The 19,519-nt window shown below is 39.2% G+C and overlaps 3 protein-coding genes across 5 annotated transcripts; all 3 read left to right on the forward strand.

Moving 5' to 3' along the window:
* Positions 1-1,605: 1,605 nt before the first annotated feature.
* LOC108669293 (protein mago nashi homolog) lies at positions 1,606-10,588 on the forward strand. The gene is made up of 5 exons (XM_018156600.2): positions 1,606-1,636; positions 7,642-7,747; positions 7,967-8,025; positions 8,944-9,137; positions 10,048-10,588. Exons 2-5 carry the CDS (start codon positions 7,657-7,659, stop codon positions 10,145-10,147), a joined length of 444 nt encoding a protein of 147 aa, XP_018012089.1. The 5' UTR covers positions 1,606-1,636; positions 7,642-7,656; the 3' UTR covers positions 10,148-10,588.
* LOC125178135 lies at positions 5,267-7,300 on the forward strand. The gene has a single exon (XM_047881216.1). It carries the CDS (start codon positions 5,426-5,428, stop codon positions 6,761-6,763), a length of 1,338 nt encoding a protein of 445 aa, XP_047737172.1. The 5' UTR covers positions 5,267-5,425; the 3' UTR covers positions 6,764-7,300.
* Positions 10,589-13,098: 2,510 nt separating the features above from the next.
* LOC108669294 (protein FAM50A) lies at positions 13,099-19,355 on the forward strand. 3 transcript variants are annotated; one of them, XM_018156602.2, is made up of 8 exons: positions 13,099-13,672; positions 14,334-14,498; positions 15,039-15,251; positions 16,096-16,198; positions 16,835-16,935; positions 17,103-17,156; positions 17,694-17,790; positions 18,295-19,355. In XM_018156602.2, the coding sequence occupies exons 1-8, from the start codon at positions 13,493-13,495 to the stop codon at positions 18,420-18,422; spliced, it is 1,041 nt and encodes a 346-aa protein (XP_018012091.1). In that variant the 5' UTR covers positions 13,099-13,492; the 3' UTR covers positions 18,423-19,355. The 3 variants fall into 3 exon arrangements, with proteins under 3 accessions (XP_018012091.1, XP_018012090.1, XP_047737182.1); XM_018156601.2 differs by lacking the exon at positions 17,103-17,156 and having other exon boundaries at positions 16,835-16,989; XM_047881226.1 differs by lacking the exons at positions 13,099-13,672; positions 17,103-17,156 and adding an exon at positions 13,700-13,706 and having other exon boundaries at positions 16,835-16,989.
* The last annotated feature ends 164 nt before the right edge of the window (positions 19,356-19,519 follow it).

Genomic DNA, 19,519 nt, shown 5'->3' on the forward strand with positions numbered 1-19,519 from the left:
AAAGTCCTGTCTCCTCCAAGAGACTGGAGTAATTGCCAGCTAAAGTGCAGGAGCAAATGTTCCGTCTTGAAATGCCTAGCAAATTACGGACCAGGCAATAAGTCCAGCAGCTATCTCAATCAACCGTCAATTATGGAAAGATCGGGTTCCAAAGGCCGGATCCCTTGTGAATCAAGTCACGAAAAATTCAAGAATCGGCAACAGGCCACAGGCCTATTTCTTCAGTGCCTAAACTTCTATTCTATTCGATAAAAATGAGGAACAGGATGCTAATACCTTCGTCAGTGCAGCGTCATATCGGATCCAGGTTAAGTAGGAACCTTTCGTAAAAACAGTGCGGTCTGCGCTGCTCTCATGGTGCTGAAAGAGACTCATGATCATTCTTCTGGCGTTTCTTTCTGAATGGAGATATCATATAAGCATATCAGCATTGAATGTAACCATTAAATTTCTCGGAGTTGGTTTTCTAACCATAAAAAACTTCCTAGTTTTCCACTTGGGTTGATTGTGAGCTAATGTTTATGAATTATACAATTAAATATATGAACTCAATTCCCATATTTAGCGTGATGTACTTGCGCAAATTTTTACGATCTTCCTGTCATCTAATTTTGTATTATTTATAATATTTAAGAAAATAAGTTTAGCTCACATACCGAAATTCAAATTAAAACTTAACGATGACGCGCAAGTTTTTCAATTCTCATTGAAACGAAACCTTAGCTCTGTAAACAATGTGCGGCATGCCTGCTTTGGAGGTCCAAAATAGTTGTAAAAATTTTCGGTATTGTTTATGGCTTTATGCAATATTTAAATTTTAAATGAGCTTGATATTTCGTTTATATTCGTTGCTGAACGGATAGCGGTGCCTATGATTTCTCACCTGTTTCGCAATGAGCCTAAAAAGCTTTCTCACAACTCACAAGCCAGTCAGCGATTAACGCTAACAGTAACACCGGAGCATTTTGTTGAGGTAGCTATCCTGATAATTATAACAAAAGTTGTAATACGTATTTATATTAGTGGAATAAATCTTATAAACAATAAAGATTCGCAGAAATGTGTGCCTGAAACGGCTGAAAACTTATGACATCGAGTCATCGTACTCATCGACTTTATGGCTTATGCCAGAAAAGAAAGAAATGAATGCTATATCCATAGCCTATATCCTATAATCGTATCTGCAAATACCAAGTTTAGGTAGTTAGGTACTGACTTGCAGTTTGTAATTAGCAGACATTAAATTTAATCATTTAGCACAAGCACCTTCAGTCCTTCAGGCTTCTATTAAAGTTTGTGTGTGGTTTGACATCCAATCCCGTGTTGGCAACGCCTCAAGCCCTCAATCAAGTTAACTAGTTGTCTATCTGCAGGGTAGTGGATAAATTTTTGCAATGAATATGTTCTAAATTGAAAAAAAAAACACATCAAAATTTGCAAAAAATTCTCACAATTGGACAATACCAACAAAGTTTTTGATATCACACAAAATTATGAGATAAACTGTCACTCTTTCTGACAGACTGCTAACTGTGCTCAGTGTGCTGCAGAGTGCAGTGCTGCACTGAGCACTCTGTACAACTCACAAGCCAGTCAGCGATTAACGCTAACAGTAACACCGGAGCATTTTGTTGAGGTAGCTATCCTGATAATTATAACAAAAGTTGTAATGCGTATTTATATTAGTGGAATAAATCTTATAAACAATAAAGATTCGCAGAAATGTGTGCCTGAAACGGCTGAAAACTTATGACATCGAGTCATCGTACTTATCGACTTTATCATCTTTATGGCTTATGCCAGAAATTAGAAAAGAAAGAAATGAATGCTATATCCATAGCCCTATATCCTATAATCGCATCTGAAAATACCAAGTTTAGGTAGTTAGGTACTGACTTGCAGTTTCTAATTAGCAGACATTAAATTTAATCATTTAGCACAAGCACCTTCAGTCCTTCAGGCTTCTATTAAAGTTTGTGTGTGGTTTGACATCCAATCCCATGTTGGCAACGCCTCAAGCCCTCAATCAAGTTAACTAGTTGTCTATCTGTAGGGTAGTGGATGAATTTTTGCAATGAATATGTTCTAAATTGAAAAAAAAACACATCAAAATTTGCAAAAAATTCTCACAATTGGACAATACCAACAAAGTTTTTGATATCACACAAAATTATGAGATAAACTGTCACTCTTTCTGACAGACTGCTAACTGTGCTCAGTGTGCTGCAGAGTGCAGTGCTGCACTGAGCACTCTGTCACTACCAGTAGAGCACTTGTCACTTAATGTTGGCATTATGTTGCTGGCTTTCAAAATAAATTGTTTCATCAGCATTACAAAACTGAGCTGCAACTTTCTGGCCCAATCAAAAGCTAATCTGGAATATTGGACAGAATTTCCTGGAAATTATGGCTGTGAGTTTTAACTAGTTTTAAAAGTTGAAACCTAATTTGAAAATCTGGAGCAAAAACTGTTTATGAAGTACAGTTGACAGTTCTCATCACCTGAAGTCTCTCATCATCTATGCTGCCCCAGTGTGGTTCCCTAACGCCTCTCCCTTGGCAATCTCCGCTTTGGCTGCTCATCGTGGTTTAATTCGTATCTTGCCCGCATTGGTGCAGACAATAGCACTCTCTGCCCTGAGTGTGGCGCAATGGACCACACCACCCATCACTTCAGGGCCTCAGGCTTCAGCTGCCTTTTGCATTCCACCTTGCTTACCCCACTGGACCTCTGGTCTAATCCTGGACTGACTGCGGCTTTCCTCTTATCGCTCTCATCCTTTGCTGACATCCTTGGAGCGGAACCTCCGCTCCCCCCTCCTCCCCCGGAGCAGCCGCTTTTTCGGGGGTGCTGCCAAGCAGGGGTCCCGGGCAATTAACAACAACATGAAAAACAGTTGTAATTCATGTTTTTTTTGTAATAAAAGAGAAGTAGGGGCTCCTCCAGACTGTAAAGCATGGAACAACATAGGTTGAAAACACCGATTTCATGCACCAAAGATGCCAAGGTAGATGCCGGCATGCTGCCCTGCCGGACGCCGGTTGCCAATTATGCTTCTCCAAAAATTGCAATTTACTATCAACATGGCTGATGCACCTTATTGATCTACATGCTACCGGGTACCTAGGATGCAGAGGGTGCAAGCAGCATTGCCAATATATGGATTTTTAGTCCAAAGCGTTGCCAGCCATTTTTAAGATGCGTCACTGGGTAATTTTTAATAAGAAAATGGCGCTAACAATTTTGATAGTACACCCCTTACTCTCCACGCACTGCATCGTTGCAACTGATTTCCGGACAAGCTTCACTGCATCCTGATCCATCCAAGGTACCGGAAACCTTACTGTGCAATCTTCTGACTGCATAAATTTTGCTGCTGATGTGCTGCCAAAGATTTTTTGATATTCACCCACTTTCTGCACCCTGGCACACTACAATCAGAACTATGTGTTGTAGCATGTAGTTACGATGGCTGTGAGAGCCTGGGGCTACTTAGCCAGAATACATCTGAGAGACTGAGACATGGACATCTGAGACCTCCTGCCCCTTGTTCTTAATGATTGATTTGTGACTCTCAATATATGAGACCTTTCACCTTGCCAGGGTGCAGAAGTGGGTGTTTATTGAAAGATCTTTGGTGACACATCAGCAGCAAAATTTATGCAGATCTTGCCGACACATTTGGATTGAAATTATTGAGTTTTAGAAATTACTACTTTGAAATTATTGCATTCACTGCAAATCTGAAAGACCGCAAGTGCATACCATAGGAGTAAAGCATATGAGAGTGAAAGACTGGAAATGATTGGAGTGATACTGGATGAGAGGCATGAGGGTGATGGTGTGACGTATGAGAGAATGGGAGATAAATAGATGGCAATGATGGTGGGCCTGTCACCAGGGGTAACCATTGCCATGACAGATAGTGGTTAGCATTTCTTAGAGGTTGCATGGAAAATGAGGGAGAGGAGGCTGTAGAGAATGGAGGCTGGGAGGGTGTAAAGAAACAAGCAATAAAAATTTAAAGAATGGTAATAATAATAAAATGTAAAGAGAAAGAAAGTGTTATCTAGTGTGTTGGGAGCTAATAAGACTTGTATGACAAATGTCCAAAACTACTGTGCAAAAGTGCAATTAATGGGACCTATTAATAACCAACAAAACAACCAATTTAAATTGAAAGTATTATCCCTCCCCTCACCATCCCTTGTTTCTTTTATTTCATCAACCTATAACTTGCATCTAGTACTTACACAAACCATCTCTGCACTCTAAATTTTGTCCCAATATCTTAATCTTGTACATGCTCCTCTTTTTCTCCCCTCCTTATGCCAAAAATCAATATTAAAAATTTAAAATGAATGTGTGACGCGTAGCAGCTAGCCAATACAAAGGCCTGATGTCTGAAGATTTTTTTCAGTGTCACCACGCTCCAAATTCAAACCCTAAGGTTTCCAGTACATTGGATGGATCAGGATGCAGTGTATCTTGTCAAGAAATCAGTTGCAATGAGTGATAGGGTTGCAGTGCATGGAGAGTAAGGGATATACTATCAAAGTTGCTTGCAGCACTTTCTTTTTGAAAATTACTCGGCGACGCATCTTGAAATTGGCTCGCGACTATTTGGGCCAAAAATCCATATATTGGCAACACTGCTTGCAAACTCTGCACCCTGGCCGCCTCGCTGGCAATGTTAACTTATGACCTCCTGTGCAAAATAGCTTAATACAGTAGCTGAAGAACTAGTAAACCATTCAACTACTTACTTATAATGTGTGCATTACTTTGCCAATCATCATGCATTAGCCAAATTAATGGTGAATAGCGTATTTAACTAATAAACTTGGCTCACAATAAACTTTTGATGAGCAAAATAGATGAAGCAGTATATATATATATATTTATCTGATTTTAAGAAAAAGTTTGTGCATGATAGTAGTATCATTGAAGTATATATTTGTTAGAAAATACTATTTATTTACTATTTGCCTTCTTTGGGCTTCATAACCAACATTTGTATTGCTTGACTTGAGGGAGCCCAAGACTTGGGGGTCCTCTTGCAATGTCAGTCACTAAGCTCTTATATTTTTCCACATTTGCATGCTTTCTGAACCTGAGATTATTAAAAACTAATGCATTATGATAAATTCATATTAAAAGATCTTTGAAGAAAAATTTTGTATTCATCCTTGTCATCAACTAATAAATTTTAATAGTTGCTGGTACGTAATGGTAATATTACAACTGTTTAAATATCTGAGTCAACTTTCAGTCTAAGGCTATACTTAGGAACAGAAAGCACCCAATATTCCTTTTGTGTCAAGTCTGTGTAAGTAATTAGTTGTCGATTTTTTTCAGGAATTTTCCTTGCTTATATTTGTGTTCACATTTCTGTTGAAAAACAGCCAGGAATAAGTTCACAAAATGAATATGTATTCATCAGAAGAAGCAATTCTGCAAAATTTCACATCACTGGAGGCCTGTTTAAAGCAGCATGCTCTTTCAGAAAATAACATTTCTTGCTGCTGTAAAATCATCTTGGACAAAATCAGACTCAGTATTTGTGGAATGGAAGACCAAGGCTTGCAGGATCTTGTCTGGAGTTCTACTGAATGTGTTGAAACTTTGAAAAAATGTATGAAACAAGTATTTCATTTGCCCAATGCATCACCTGAACTCCTGAAATTAAATGAACATGAAGAAGAAGTTGCTAATGCATTTGTCATGTGCATTGCAAACCTTTGTGCTGGTAACAGTAATGCCATTACTAAGCTATGCAATGCTTTTACTTTCTCAAGCATTTATGATGTATTTCTGTCGATGCCTGTTCATGTGGGTCAAAAATGGTGTGCAGTAATTTTTTCTATTCTTCTTCAAAAATCTCTCTGCCAATCCTTTTTAGAAACTCTTCCTCTTGCCCAAGCTGTTGCCAAATTTTGCAATGTGTATTCAGTTGAAACCCAGCATGCATGTTTTGCTTTGTTTTGTCTTGAGATCATCTTTTGTCAGTTTTGTGACCTAAAATCTTTTAGGGTCATTTGGTTTGAACATCTCAATGACACTCAAAAGCTTTTAGTTCTTTCAATATGTCAAAACATAATTGTTTCTGGAACATCCCACAAACGTGGTGCGGTTGCCAGTGTACCTATGATTGAATTTTTGAGTAAAACTTACTTAGATGCAGTCGGTGTCATCTTGAGCAATGATGCTGGCCAAATTGAAGGATCTAACCCTCTTGTGTTGCGTGAATTATGTGCTGCTGTTCTGGGGGCTGCAGCAAGTCCTCTACACTGTAAGATTTTGAAGTCTCAAGCCTCCTTACTGCTCATCACTGTCTCTTTCTTGAAGGCCCTCAATATTGCTACGTTCCAGCCTGATAATGAAGCCAGCAAAGAACATTTTACAAGCCGGTGGTCCCAACTGCAACTGGTGAATGCAGATGCTGGGGTAGGCCTTCGATGTGACCTTGTGCAGCTCCTTGGTAATCTTGTAAATGAGGATGCTCAGAATCAAGATGAATTGCGTGCTGTTGGTGGTCTTGAAGAAATTTTCTGCAGTTGTCGCAGAGATGAAGCCAATCCACTTATTCAAGAAGCAGTTATTTTTGCCCTGGGATGTTGTTTGAAAAATAACCCCCAAAATGCTCTGCACCTGAAGGAACAACTGGCAACGCGTCATGATGGACAAGATTCTGCGCTCATGGAGAGATTGGGTCTGAAAGCTGACCAATTTGTTCAAGTGCCAACAAATGAGGCAACATGAGATCTTTTTCATTGGTGTGATTGCTGCCTCACTATTAATGTGCTTACAAATATTTATTGTACTGGTGTTAGTGTATCTGTTTTTTTCTTCCAGGTACACTTAACACCAATACAACTTTTTTCTTTACCATCTCACTTGGGTGCAAGATTGATTTTCTATTTTTTTGCCCAATAAATAACTTATCCTGGCTTTTCAACTATCTACCCACTTTTGTAGGCTAATTTTTTGGAATTGATTGTGTTTATACTATCTTGTACACATCATGTTCAATGAAATTGGTTATTGTAAAAGTGTTGGAAATCCTTGAATTTGCTTCAGATGATTGTCATTTATTGTAATTATTTATGTGTTGAGTGTTCTTCTGAATAAAAAATATTAAAATATGGCCATACCCCATCCAAAGTTTTAATTGCAACTGATCTTATTGCATTTGGTTGATTTTGAAATTTGTAAGCAAGTTTATTTATTTGTAAAATTTATTAAAGCAGTTGCAATTTGAACTTCATCCGGCCAAATGGTTGGGGAAAAGATAGACCACTCAACTATGGCTTTGATTTGGTTTTGTCTTATCTTCTTACTAATAGAATTTAATAATTAACTTGTCCTTTAAAATTCATCTCATCATCATAAGTTCATCTCATCTCAGTGCATTAAAATTTATTTGGTTAATATGCTCCTAAAATATTAGATGATTTGAATGTGAAATGTGAATGCCTTAATTTTTTTCTGGTAGTCATTTACAATGATTTTTATTGGTTGTTCAGGTGATTGAGTTATAAAGTAGCTTATAGTTTGAGCATCAGTTATTGTTTGAAATGAGTGATTTTCTATGATTTTATGTTGACCAGTCTATTTAATTATAATTCCTTCATCCACAGACCTATTTTGTAAAGATGGCGTCCAATGACTTCTATTTAAGATATTATGTAGGGCACAAGGGAAAGTTTGGACATGAGTTTCTTGAATTTGAGTTTCGTCCTGATGGTGAGTGATGGCGTTTTAAGTTAAATTATTTAATTTCTACCTTATTAATGTACCTATTCTTGAATAGTATTGAAATTACACAGTATCCATTATCGAGTGTGAGGCGAGATTCTGTTCTTTTAAATGTAGCAGTTTAGCTTGAATAATTTAGGTTTATAGTTATCTAATGTAACTTTTTGTTATTCATGTATTAAAAAGGGACTGCAATTATTTTCACAGGCAAACTGCGTTATGCAAACAACTCAAACTACAAGAATGACGTCATGATCCGCAAAGAGGTAACTTGGAATACGTTAGGTTTGATTTAACAGAAGGCTCAAGGGTATAAAATTTGAAGATTTTCAGTTTAAAAATTTGACAGTCAATGCATTATTTTCTGTTTATGGATAAATGTCCACCTGTTAGGTATAAAATTTATGCTGTTGATTATTCATGTGTGCTTGTTAGGCTACATGCGCATTTGCTGGATGTTATTCAGTAAAGCACTCCTGTTAATGGTCATATGCAGTACTGATGACTTATAGTTTCTGTAGGAAAATAGCATGGTTATGAGGCACTTTTGTTTCATGTGTAATTATGTTTGAGGAAAACAGTGGCACCCAGACTATTTTTTTACCTTCTTTATCCAATTAATATTGCCAAGACTATATTTCAGCCCTTCATAAATACTGTAAATATTAATTTTATATCAAACTCACGATCTATTTTCACCAATGCAAACAACTCTGAAAGATTGGTAAATCCTTGATGTAGATGGTAGTACACTTCTAGTTGATTTACTGATGCTGGGGGTATTGCAGGCGTATGGTATTTACTGATACATGTAAACTTACGGTATTTACTGATGTCTGCCCCTCAGGGGGGACTTCTGACATGTGTCTGTGCTCGTCAGAAGTCCTATGGGATTTCGCGCTCCTAGGGGGATTGTTCCTGAGCGCCCCACCGCTGAGCTCGCGGTGTCTGACTGCACGGGATTTACTGAGGCTGGGGTAATGCAGGCGTACGGGATTTACTGAGGCTAGGGTAATGCAGGCGTACGGGATTTACTGAGGCTGGGGGTAATGCAGGCGTACGGGATTTACTGATGCTGGGGTAATGCAGACGTACGGGATTTACTTATGCTGGGGTATCGTAGGCGTACGGGATTTACTGATGCATGTAAACTTACGGGATTTACTGATGCTGGGGTGTTGCAGGCGTATGTGATGCGGTGCGTGATGGAGGAGCTTCGTCGCATCATCGACGACTCTGAGATCATGCAGGAGGACGACGCCCTGTGGCCGCAGCCTGACAGGGTGGGGCGGCAGGAGCTCGAGATCGTCATAGGAGACGAGCACATCTCCTTCACCACCTCCAAGATTGGCTCCCTTGTGGATGTCAACAACTCCAAGTGCGTGGAACGTGATGCAGTTAATTCAGAGCAGTGTGAATGTATTCTGATGTCACGAGTATGTATTTATAATTTTTGTGAAACTGAATAAAATTTGTTTGGATTCACTGTAGAACTTGAATCAGTAACCAATATTGAATACCCGTAGGTAATGAATGAGTAGGTAATAGGTAACAAATGACTATGTAATAGGTAATGAATGACTAATAGTTTCGTTATTTTGTGTCAGATTTACCAAATTTATCACATTGGATAATTTTTTACATTTAAGAAAGATGAATTGAATTGCTTTAATTTCTTATTGGTTTGAAATACGAAAATGGTAAAGAAAAGAAACAAATATAGTATGAATATTTCTCAAGTGTTAGTCTGGCTGCTCCATTTCTATGCCTCGAGTGCCACTCGCAATTTATTAGCTACAAACTTTCCCTATAGGTTCATTTATATTGGGATTAAAATCAAGAGAATTTTTTTCCATTTTCTGTAAAGTTTCTAGTTTCCAACTTGATTTCATTTAGAGTGAACCTAAATACCGCGTTTAATATCTTACTTGCATCTGTGGTTACTCATACCGTTCTGGGACCCGAATGGTGCTTGAGTTCTGTGGTCCAACACAATTTTCATATTACTATACATATTAATTAATCCTCGTAAAATGACTTGATATTCACATTATTAAAAGCATTAATTGCCGTGCAGGGACCCAGATATCAATATTATCATAAATATAAATGGCCGTGCAGGGACACGATTCATATTATTATAAACATTGATTGGCGCGCAGAGAATCGATATTGATATTTTCATAAATAATAATTGTCGTGCAGGGACAAGATATCTATATTATAAGCACTAATGGCCGTGCAAGGAGCCAATATCCATATTATTATAAGCATTAAATGCCGTGCAGGGACCCGGATGGTCTGCGGTGTTTCTACTACCTGGTCCAGGACCTGAAGTGTCTTGTGTTCTCTCTCATCGGCCTGCACTTCAAGATCAAGCCCATCTAATGCACCACCAATAACACTCGTCTCTTATAAGCGTCCTTTCATTTCATTCTTGCCACTTAATGCAAACTTTTCTTGAAGACGGATAGGTTTTTTAAAAAAGACAAGTAGTGATAGGATTTCGAGGTATGTAGTTAATGAAGTCTGATTTAGTTAACTGATGATGAATAGCATTGAGAACGTTACAGTGTGCATTCTTACGTGCTCACATGCAATTGGGGGAAGTGGTTGTTAACTGTACTTCATTATTTCATTTCCAAGAGATGAATTTTACGTTTAATTTGCCAGACGTCGTTGATAAGCCAGTCAATTGGGAAGTACCGGTATAATTCTTATGATCCTGGTAAACCTCAACTCCTTATAATTCATCATGTCTTTATACGTCTTAACTACTCAGTTTTATACCTCCCAACTTATGCTCATTGAGAACACACAATTCACAAACAGCGTCGTTAATTATCCTTTGTTTGAGCTTGAAGACATAGTTACGTTGCATTTCGTTGGGTAGGGACTTGGCAATGGATTACCTTTAGGCAGGCTGCTTCTCCTGCCTGCCATGTGCCATATTCCGTCCTTGTATTTTTCTACTGAATTCGAGTCTTGTTTGTGGCGTGACTCATCCCTGAGATTGCAGCACCAAGCTGAAGTTTTATAAAAAAATGAGTTTGTATTTCAAGAAAGAGCGCGAGTCTTGCTCATAATATGGAGGTGCTTGTATCACAATCCTGGGGCCGTACTATCAAAAATTGTTATTGTTCGTTACTCCGTTATTCAATCACTGGCGGCTTTAACCCATCAATTACAGACAATAAATCGCTACGCGTGCTTAGGCCGCTACGTGTGCTTAGGCCGCTACGTGTGCTTAGGTCGCTACGTGTACTTAGGATTCACTTGGGCCACTACGTGTATATACCTCGAACCGCTTCGTGTACGTGAGCGACTTATGATAGTACAGCCCCAGTTTTTTTTTAATGTTTGGCTATGGCTGCTCCTTTTACCCATGGGTTCGAACTCCCGAGTAGAAGTTATGTTCGTGAGTTGTAATTTAATTGAAAAGCAAGTTTATGTCAACAGTTTCCAGACGCTGTTTATGTTCATTGAGATTGGATCCAAAATTTACGACCGTTGTAAGAAATTTAGAGAATTCGATCCCGTGTCACAAGGAGCTAAGGAAGTCGCGACCCTTGCCGCCTGAGCTAACTGTTCTCCAGATCTACTCTGGGGGCGAGAACGAAATGGTCGACAGACAATGGCCAACACTTATGACCATTTAGGCCAGACATGGAATTTAATATCCTATACGCCACCGATACTTTGGGGGCGTGAACGAAATGGTCGACAGACAATGGCCAACACTTATGACCATTTGGCCAGACATGGAGTTTAATATCCTTTATGCTGCCGCTACTGAGACTCTGGGGGCGAGACTGAAATTCGTTGCACTTGTGGCCATCTAGAACGGTCATCCGTTGACGTGACAACTCATAATTTGTTGGTCTTACGTGGTTAAGTAAAACAAGCTATTAAAACTTCGATTGAAACCTGTAGCGATTGTTGAAGTTGTGCGATACGTAACGACAATGAGGATGGTGTAATTCTGCGGGAAGCATGGTGACGGATGGTGATGTAATTCTGCAACTGGCATGGTGGAGGGGGGTGATGTAGTTAGCGGTAAGATGGTGAAGGAGGGTGATGTAATTCTGTTCCTAGCATGGTGGAGGGAGGTGATGTAGTCTTGCGGTAAGATGGTGAAGGAGGGTGATGTATGTTTGCTACTAGCATGGTGGAGGCAGGTGATGTAGTCTTGCGGTAAGATGGTGAAGGAGGGTGATGTAATTCTGCCACTAGCATGGTGGAGGCAGGTGATGTAGTTGGCGGTAAGATGGTGAAAGCGATGGTGTAACGAGTATTGCTGTACTGTGGTGCGACTTGGTGGAAGGAACTGGAAGTCTGTTGGCAGAATATGATGACGCTTCACATGGTATAGGAAGAGGAAGGAGCTTGGCAAGAGTAGTGTTATTTGGTGCAGTAATTCGTTATGGAAAAATATATGAATAATCACTTGAGTCGTGGTTTTTTGCGACTTCATTTTTTGGACCGCATGAGATTTGATGAAAAATTGAATTTTTATGTCAGAGAAATTCCACTAATAAGTAATTGGTATGATTCTACTAATTAATGGAAATATTTAAAATAGAAATTCGTTTAACTTTGAACCGACCATGATTTTGATTATTTTTTAAATGCGACGTTATTTTTTATTGATTTGGAGTGCAATTTCAATTGAAATATCACGTTTTTAACACTTGGTTTAACTGAAAGAACTTACTTTTCAAGCACCCATGTCTCTTGAATTGAAGGTTAAACGTAATTCAAAAATTAGCACGTCAGACGCTCTTGAATGGCGATGTCAACTTTGTATCTCTCGTTTAACTTCTGGTCGTACGGTATAATTTTGATTTTATTTCTGTCGTAGGATGTTTATTTGCACAGTACGTAAACTGTTGATCGTATTTGGTACACTTCCTGACAATTATTATATGTGGTTATAGTTTAGAAGCAACGTCACCAGTGCAAAGAAATTCCTAAATTTCTTCGGAGAAGTTTGGAGGTGTTCGCCTAATGAAGCTGCAAAATATGGATATATAACGCCAAATCATCACCTTGAAAAAAATCATAAATAAAAAACATAATTGTAAAGATTATAAATAAAACGCACACTTCTAACAGCATAGGAATATTAACACAAGACAAGCTCTCAAGCGCATCACAAGAAGATGGCTCAATACAAGGGCGCCGCGAGTGAGGCGGGACGCGCCCAGCAGATCTTGAAGCGGCGGGAGCGCGAGCAGGAGGAGCTCGAGCAGAAGCGTCGTAAGGTCGAAGAGACGCTCAAGATCAACAAAATTGAGAACAAATTTGCGGTAACTTGGTTTAGCTGAAAGAACTTACTTCCCAAGCACCCATATGTCTCTTGAATTGACAGTTAGACTTGCTTCTATAATGAGCTAGTCAGACGCTCTTGAATGGCGATGTCAACTTTGTATCTCTCGTTTAACTTCTGGTCGTACGGTATCATTTTAATTTTATTTCTGTCATAGGATGTTTATTTGCACAGTACGTAAACTGTTGATCGCAATTGGTCCACTTCCTAATAATTATTCTTATTTGTGGTTATAGTTTAGAAGCAACGTCACGAGTGCAAAGAAATTCCTAAATTCCTTCAAAGAAATTAGGAGGTGTTCATAAATAAAAAAAGCATAACCCTAAAGAATATAAATACAACGCACACTGCTAACTGCACAGGAATATTAACACAAGACAAGCTCTCAACCGCATCACAAGAAAATGGCTCAATACAAGGGCGCCGCGAGTGAGGCGGGGCGCGCCCAGCAGATCTTGAAGCGTCGGGAGCGCGAGCAGGAGGAGCTCGAGCAGAAGCGTCGTAAGGTCGAAGAGACGCTCAAGATCAACAAAATTGAGAACAAATTTGCGGTGCATTGTGATGCCGTCGAGCAACAGCTCAAGGTGCGTGGTTCTTGGTGTAGAACAGCAGCTCAAGGTGCGTGGTTCTTGTAAGTGCGTGGTTCTTGGTGTTGAAGAACAGCAGCTCAAGGTGCGTGGTTCTTGGTGAAGAACAGCAGCTCAAGGTGCGTGGTTCTTGGTGTTGCCGATGGAATTTAATTATTTACCTTAAGCTGGAAGCTTGTATACTTGTTGAAATGAAATCTTATCCCTTGATTTAAAATAGATTAGTCAATGAATGGTTGAGCTTTTCCATTCTGAATTTCCATTTAATTCGCTTTTGGAGCAATCATGTGCTTCCAGATTTGTGCCGTATGCCGTACCATCAAAACTTGCTCCATGACACGCAGTGGCCAAGTTCATTAGCGGCCTAAGTAGAAGTAGCGGCCGATTTCTCGTCTGCGATTGGTGTGCTTAGCTTGAAAAGCCGTCAGTGATTAGCTGACGGTAGTACAAACTCGCTACTTTTGTTTTAGCGCATTTTCTCATTTATGGAAGAAAATGCGCTTTTGTACTCGCCCTGCCCGTCCGTCCGTCTGTCTGTGCGTGACTTCACGGACGGACGGACGAGAAAATGCGCTCTCTGTCACCCACTGCAGTGAGTACTGAGTTATATTTTTATATACATGTATTACGGCCCCTGAGCGGTTCCCTGCTCCCGCAGAGCTCTACGATCGGTCTGGTGACGCTCACGGAAATGAAGGCCAAGCAAGAATTCGTCGTCAAGGAGAGGGAGAAAAAGCTTGCAAGGAAGCAGAGAGAAGAAGAGAGGAAGAGGAACCGTGAAATTCAAGCTAAAAACGAACAAAAAAGAGAAGAAAAAAGAAAGGTAGGTTGTTTGTTTTTCTTTATACCTATTATTGTCTGAAGAACGAATAATACTTTGTCAGCTTAACGTATAATTTAATAGCACTTCTCTTTATTTCATGTACGATGTAAAAACAATTTTATTGATTAGCTCCAGACGGCATTTTTGTAGTTCTGTAGCTTTATGTGTCTTTAAGTACTATTTCTCTTTAATACGCATTATCTCAGTTAATCGTCACATGGATATAACCTTTTTCAATTCCCTTATGTATGAATTTCTTCACTTCCTGGTTCATGTTACATCTCAAGCACACCACTTTATATCCAGGGAACTCTCAATATTTCATATCTGCCAGTAATTTCCTTGATAATGCAATGGCTGGCAACGTTTACACGTATAAATTGTATATGTTCACGTATTTTTTTCCACATTGTCAGCCATCGCAAATACCAATCCCCCAAACTTGCCTGTTTGCGTGAAGCACAATTGATCTTCATGGTCGTAATGGTTTGCATGGTCGTAATGGTTTGCATGGTCGTAATGGTCGCTCTCCACCCACAGATCGCCAAACTGAGTTTTGCCCTCGACGATGACGATGAGGAGGAGGAAGGCGGAGACGAAGAAGAGGAGAAAGACGGCGACGAAAGCGACGGAGAAAAGGACGAGAAGAAAAAGAAGGGAGGAATTTTCAAAAATCCCGACGTGGATACCAGCTTCTTGCCGGACAGAGAGCGAGAAGAGGAGGAGAACAGGCTTAGAGAAGAGCTGCGACAGGTGAGTGAGAAGAGAACAGACTTAGAGAAGAGCTGAGGTAGGTGAGTGAGAAGAGAACAGACTTAGAGAAGAGCTGAGGCAGGTGAGAGAGAAGAGAACAGACTTAGAGAAGAGCTGAGGCAGGTGAGAGAGAAGAGAACAGGCTTAGAGAAGAGCTGAGGCAGGTGAGTGAGAAGAGAACAGGCTTAGAGAAGAGCTGCGACAGGTGAGAGAGAAGAGAACAGGCTTAGAGAAGAGCTGAAGCAGGTGAGTGAGAAGAGAACAGGCTTAGAGAAGAGCTGAGGCAGGTGAGAGAGCGAGAGGAAGAGAAGTTTTACTTGTCCACTCACTAAATCACCAACAATTTCTTGTATCATGAAAAATTATTTCCGAATCTTTTTATGCGTGGGTATCGAAGAATTCCTTGTAACGTGACTGTACTATAACATTTTCATTGCAATTTTTTGCTTTATTCGGGCAGGTTTATTACTGCACAGAGCATTGATTATGTTCCGTAGGCGTGTGGGAGAACAAGCCCATAATGAATTGTATTTATCAATTATAATAATAAAAGTGAAGTAAAGCATTGATTGTGTCTGTATGTTTGGTAGGAGTGGGAGAACAAGCTCCTAATTAATTGTATTTATTAATTATAGCATTGATTGTACCTGTATGTTCAGCATGAGTTAGAGAAAAAGCTCCTAATTCATTGTATTTACTAATTATTTGAATTAAGGTGAAGTAAAACATTGACTGTGTCTGTATGTTCAGTAGGAGTGGGAGAACAAGCCCATAATTAATTGTATTTATTAATTATAATAATAAAAGCGAAGTAAAGCATTGATTGTACCTGTTTGTTCAGTAGGAGTGGGAGAACAAGCAGCAGGCCACCAAGAATGAAGAGATCGAGATCACGTTCAGCTACTGGGACGGCTCAGGCCACCGTCGCTCTGTCGTCATGAGGAAAGGTTTGCCATCCTGTCTGTCTGAAATTCAAATACGCTTTATTGGGGAGTGATTTTTTTATTTGCAGGTAGAGGTTGGCTTTGGTTTGTATTTGTCTTTCAAACGCATTATATTCAGTAATTTAATTTTCTAATTTGTGAAAGCAGTGGGAAGTGATTTTTTTTTATTTGAAGGTAGAGGTTGGCCTTGACATTCAAACCTATTCTATACTGTAATTCAATTTTCTAATTGTGAAAGCAGAATCTGATGGTTTGGAAGTAAAACCATCATGTTCAGAAACCACTATAGATATCATGGTTTTACTTTCAAACAATCATATTCTGCCTGCAGCCTTTTGCTGTCACAAAAAGAAAACGATGCAATTTTCAATAAGATGTGGATTCAAACAATTTTAATCATTCTCGTGAGCATCACAGCTGCAAAATTTATGCCGACTTATTTGTTGATATTCATAATAAATATCCGACGTGAAATTTGCCTTACAAAAAGCCTCATAAATGTGAACAACGCTATTACTTGCATATCATAGAGTGCGCTCAACTCGTATTACGCATTAAGTCACTTCCAATTACCTGTGTTGCAATATTGAAGGCAAGTTTACTATTTCTTCGGTAAGTTATAATTTTCAATGGTCGCAGGCAACAGCATCTACCAGTTCCTGCAGCGGGCGCTTGAGCTCCTGAGGAAAGAGTTCAACGAACTACGCGCGGCCACCGCCGACCATCTCATGTACATCAAAGAGGACCTCATCATCCCGCACCATAACACGTTCTACGACTTCATTGTCAATAAGGTGAGAGGAGGACCTCATCATCCCGCACCATNACCATCTCATGTACATCAAAGAGGACCTCATCATCCCGCACCATAACACGTTCTACGACTTCATTGTCAATAAGGTGAGAGGAGGACCTCATCATCCCGCACCATAACACGTTCTACGACTTCATTGTCAATAAGGTGAGAGGCGTTCTACTTCATTGTCAATACGGTGAGAGGCGTTCTACTTCATTGTCAATAAGGTGAGAGGCGTTCTACTTCATTGTCAATACGGTGAGAGGGTGACCTCATCATCCCGCACCATAACACGTTCCACTTCAATGTCAATAAGACGGAGAAGTTCGCAAACGTCCCAGGTGATGGACCAGCTGTGCACGATTGTTTCACTAACTCCAAATTACTGTTGAGTTTATTACTAAGGTTTCAATTTCGTTTATTAAGTTTGTCAAACAGCGTTAGTGAGAATTAAAATTATTTTATTGATGTTTATCCCGTGTCTGGTTGGCCACCAAGGCTAGATAGTTATTTTCTGCACCCTGCTTGCTTATATGGCTACTTTTGCAAATTTGTTAATCGTAATTTCGTATTATTCCTTTCCGCCACAAACTATGCGCATTAAAAATGTTAAGGATTTGTATATAATATATATCAATTGAGTATATCTTGCAATTATTATAATAATTTTAAATGAGCTATAATGCTGTATTTGCGCTACAGGCCCGCGGCAAGAGCGGCCCGCTCTTCCACTTCGACGTGCGCGACGACGTCAGACTCACCAGCGACGCGAGCATCGAAAAAGAAGAATCTCACGCGGGTGAGCCAAGTCTTCATTTGAGCTCAGTTATTCAAATCTATTTTGGAGAATTATTGCTATACTATGTAGCCTCCAGCATGGTTGAACTATATAAGGTTGGCCCACGAGGACATCAGTCTTTCAGTTCAGATTTCTTGTTATGTCACTGAGATTGAAAAACTTGAACAATCCCGTCATTCGCACGACGGATTGGTTGACTGTTCTGATAGCATTTCGGTGATTGGTCAATGCCTGTGATGTCATTGAGATCAGTGACGTCACAGGCGAACAACAAACAACATCTGCATAAATAAGCATCTCATGGGTTTACCTTATACTAGTTCAACTATGGCCTCCAGTTGCACGCTGGTGCAATTTTGCACAGTAAATTCACAATATCTTCTTACGATGTAAAGACTAATTAAATAAGTACTGGTGTGATGGTGATCTTATGATGTGTGATGGTTATGTTCTTACGATTTAAAGACTAAATAAGTACTGGTGTGATGGTGATCTTATGTGCAGGTAAAGTTGTGATGCGGGGTTGGTACGAACGCAACAAGCACATATTCCCAGCCAGCCGCTGGGAACCCTATGATCCCAACAAGAACTACGAAAAATACACCGTGCACGACAGCAAGAAGAAAAAATAAAGGGACACATGGAGTTAAATTTATTGATCTTGCCAGAGTCAACAGTTAATTTACGGTTAGACGCGGAAATAGATTTTCAGAGACATGTTATCTGGAATGCAAGTTAAAATTCTTCAGTCGTCGCAGAAAAAATATAGTTTTTTTTAAACTAAAGATGTAAAAATTAAATTTAACGTAACAATTTCGGGTGGCAGGCGCTGCCTTGCTTTCATAGTAAAGGTGAATTTGATTCACCATTATGGAGTCAAGGTTCTTTTCCCAGTAAGATAACGTAGTTATTACCAGTTCACAGTAAATCGAGCATATGTGTAAAATATCTACTTAACTAACTACATGAAACTGGAGGTCAACATTGTACAGAATTGTGGATCTGTATTGGTATTGATTTAATAAGGAGTACATTACCATGTCTACCTGATCCATAATGTAAGCTAACTTAATGAATAAAATCCACATTGCGACATTACACCTGGCGAAATTGTATGGTAGCAGCACTTGTCACGCGCTATTTTTTTACTTCCCTACCTTATTTATAATTTTAGCATGTTATTAAAACCTTCGATTATTCTAAGCCTTTTCCACCCCAATAAATAATTTATACAATTATACATTTTCACACGCGAAATAAGATGCCGCAATCATGTTTAATTTAATCAGTGATTTTTATGAAGCGTTTACAACTAATTCTCTGAGAATCTTCAATGAACTTCATTCAGGATACCGATGTAACAACTGATTTCAAATATTATGTGGCAGTCCATAAACTTCCGCATCACATGAACTATCTTTACATATTATTTATCATATTTACAAATTGTCGAATCTTTTCTATCCTTAAAACAAGATTACGACTGTAAAAGTTCATGTCATTGGTTGGTTTTCAGAACTCTGTAAAACTATGCGTCATAGTCTAAAAATAAAGCAAAAAATTTTCCTTAAGTAACATTTAAGAAAGTTATTTTAATTTAAAATTTGTTGCCCATTACAGCACCGGTTAGGGGAAGATTTTATATTGTTTCTGAACAAAGTTCAATTGCTTACGATCAAAATGTTACTTCGAGGAATAAATTCCTATCCAATTGCAGAAATTCTTGAGC

The sequence above is a fragment of the Hyalella azteca genome, unplaced genomic scaffold (assembly GCF_000764305.2).
Source record: "Hyalella azteca isolate HAZT.00-mixed unplaced genomic scaffold, Hazt_2.0.2 contig970, whole genome shotgun sequence".
In the NCBI taxonomy this organism is placed as follows: domain Eukaryota; kingdom Metazoa; phylum Arthropoda; class Malacostraca; order Amphipoda; family Hyalellidae; genus Hyalella; species Hyalella azteca.

Excerpts from the sequence above, each read along its gene's own strand:
- LOC108669294 (XM_018156601.2), top strand. The coding sequence starts at position 13,493 with ATGGCTCAATACAAGGGCGCCGCGAGTGAGGCGGGGCGCGCCCAGCAG. Across the intron at positions 13,673-14,333 it reads CCGTCGAGCAACAGCTCAAG|AGCTCTACGATCGGTCTGGT; the intron begins GTGCGTGGTTCT and ends CTGCTCCCGCAG. Across the intron at positions 15,252-16,095 it reads TTAGAGAAGAGCTGCGACAG|GAGTGGGAGAACAAGCAGCA; the intron begins GTGAGTGAGAAG and ends TTTGTTCAGTAG.
- LOC108669293 (XM_018156600.2), top strand. The coding sequence starts at position 7,657 with ATGGCGTCCAATGACTTCTATTTAAGATATTATGTAGGGCACAAGGGA. Across the intron at positions 7,748-7,966 it reads ATTTGAGTTTCGTCCTGATG|GCAAACTGCGTTATGCAAAC; the intron begins GTGAGTGATGGC and ends TTATTTTCACAG. Across the intron at positions 8,026-8,943 it reads ACGTCATGATCCGCAAAGAG|GCGTATGTGATGCGGTGCGT; the intron begins GTAACTTGGAAT and ends GGGGTGTTGCAG.
- LOC125178135 (XM_047881216.1), top strand. The coding sequence starts at position 5,426 with ATGAATATGTATTCATCAGAAGAAGCAATTCTGCAAAATTTCACATCA.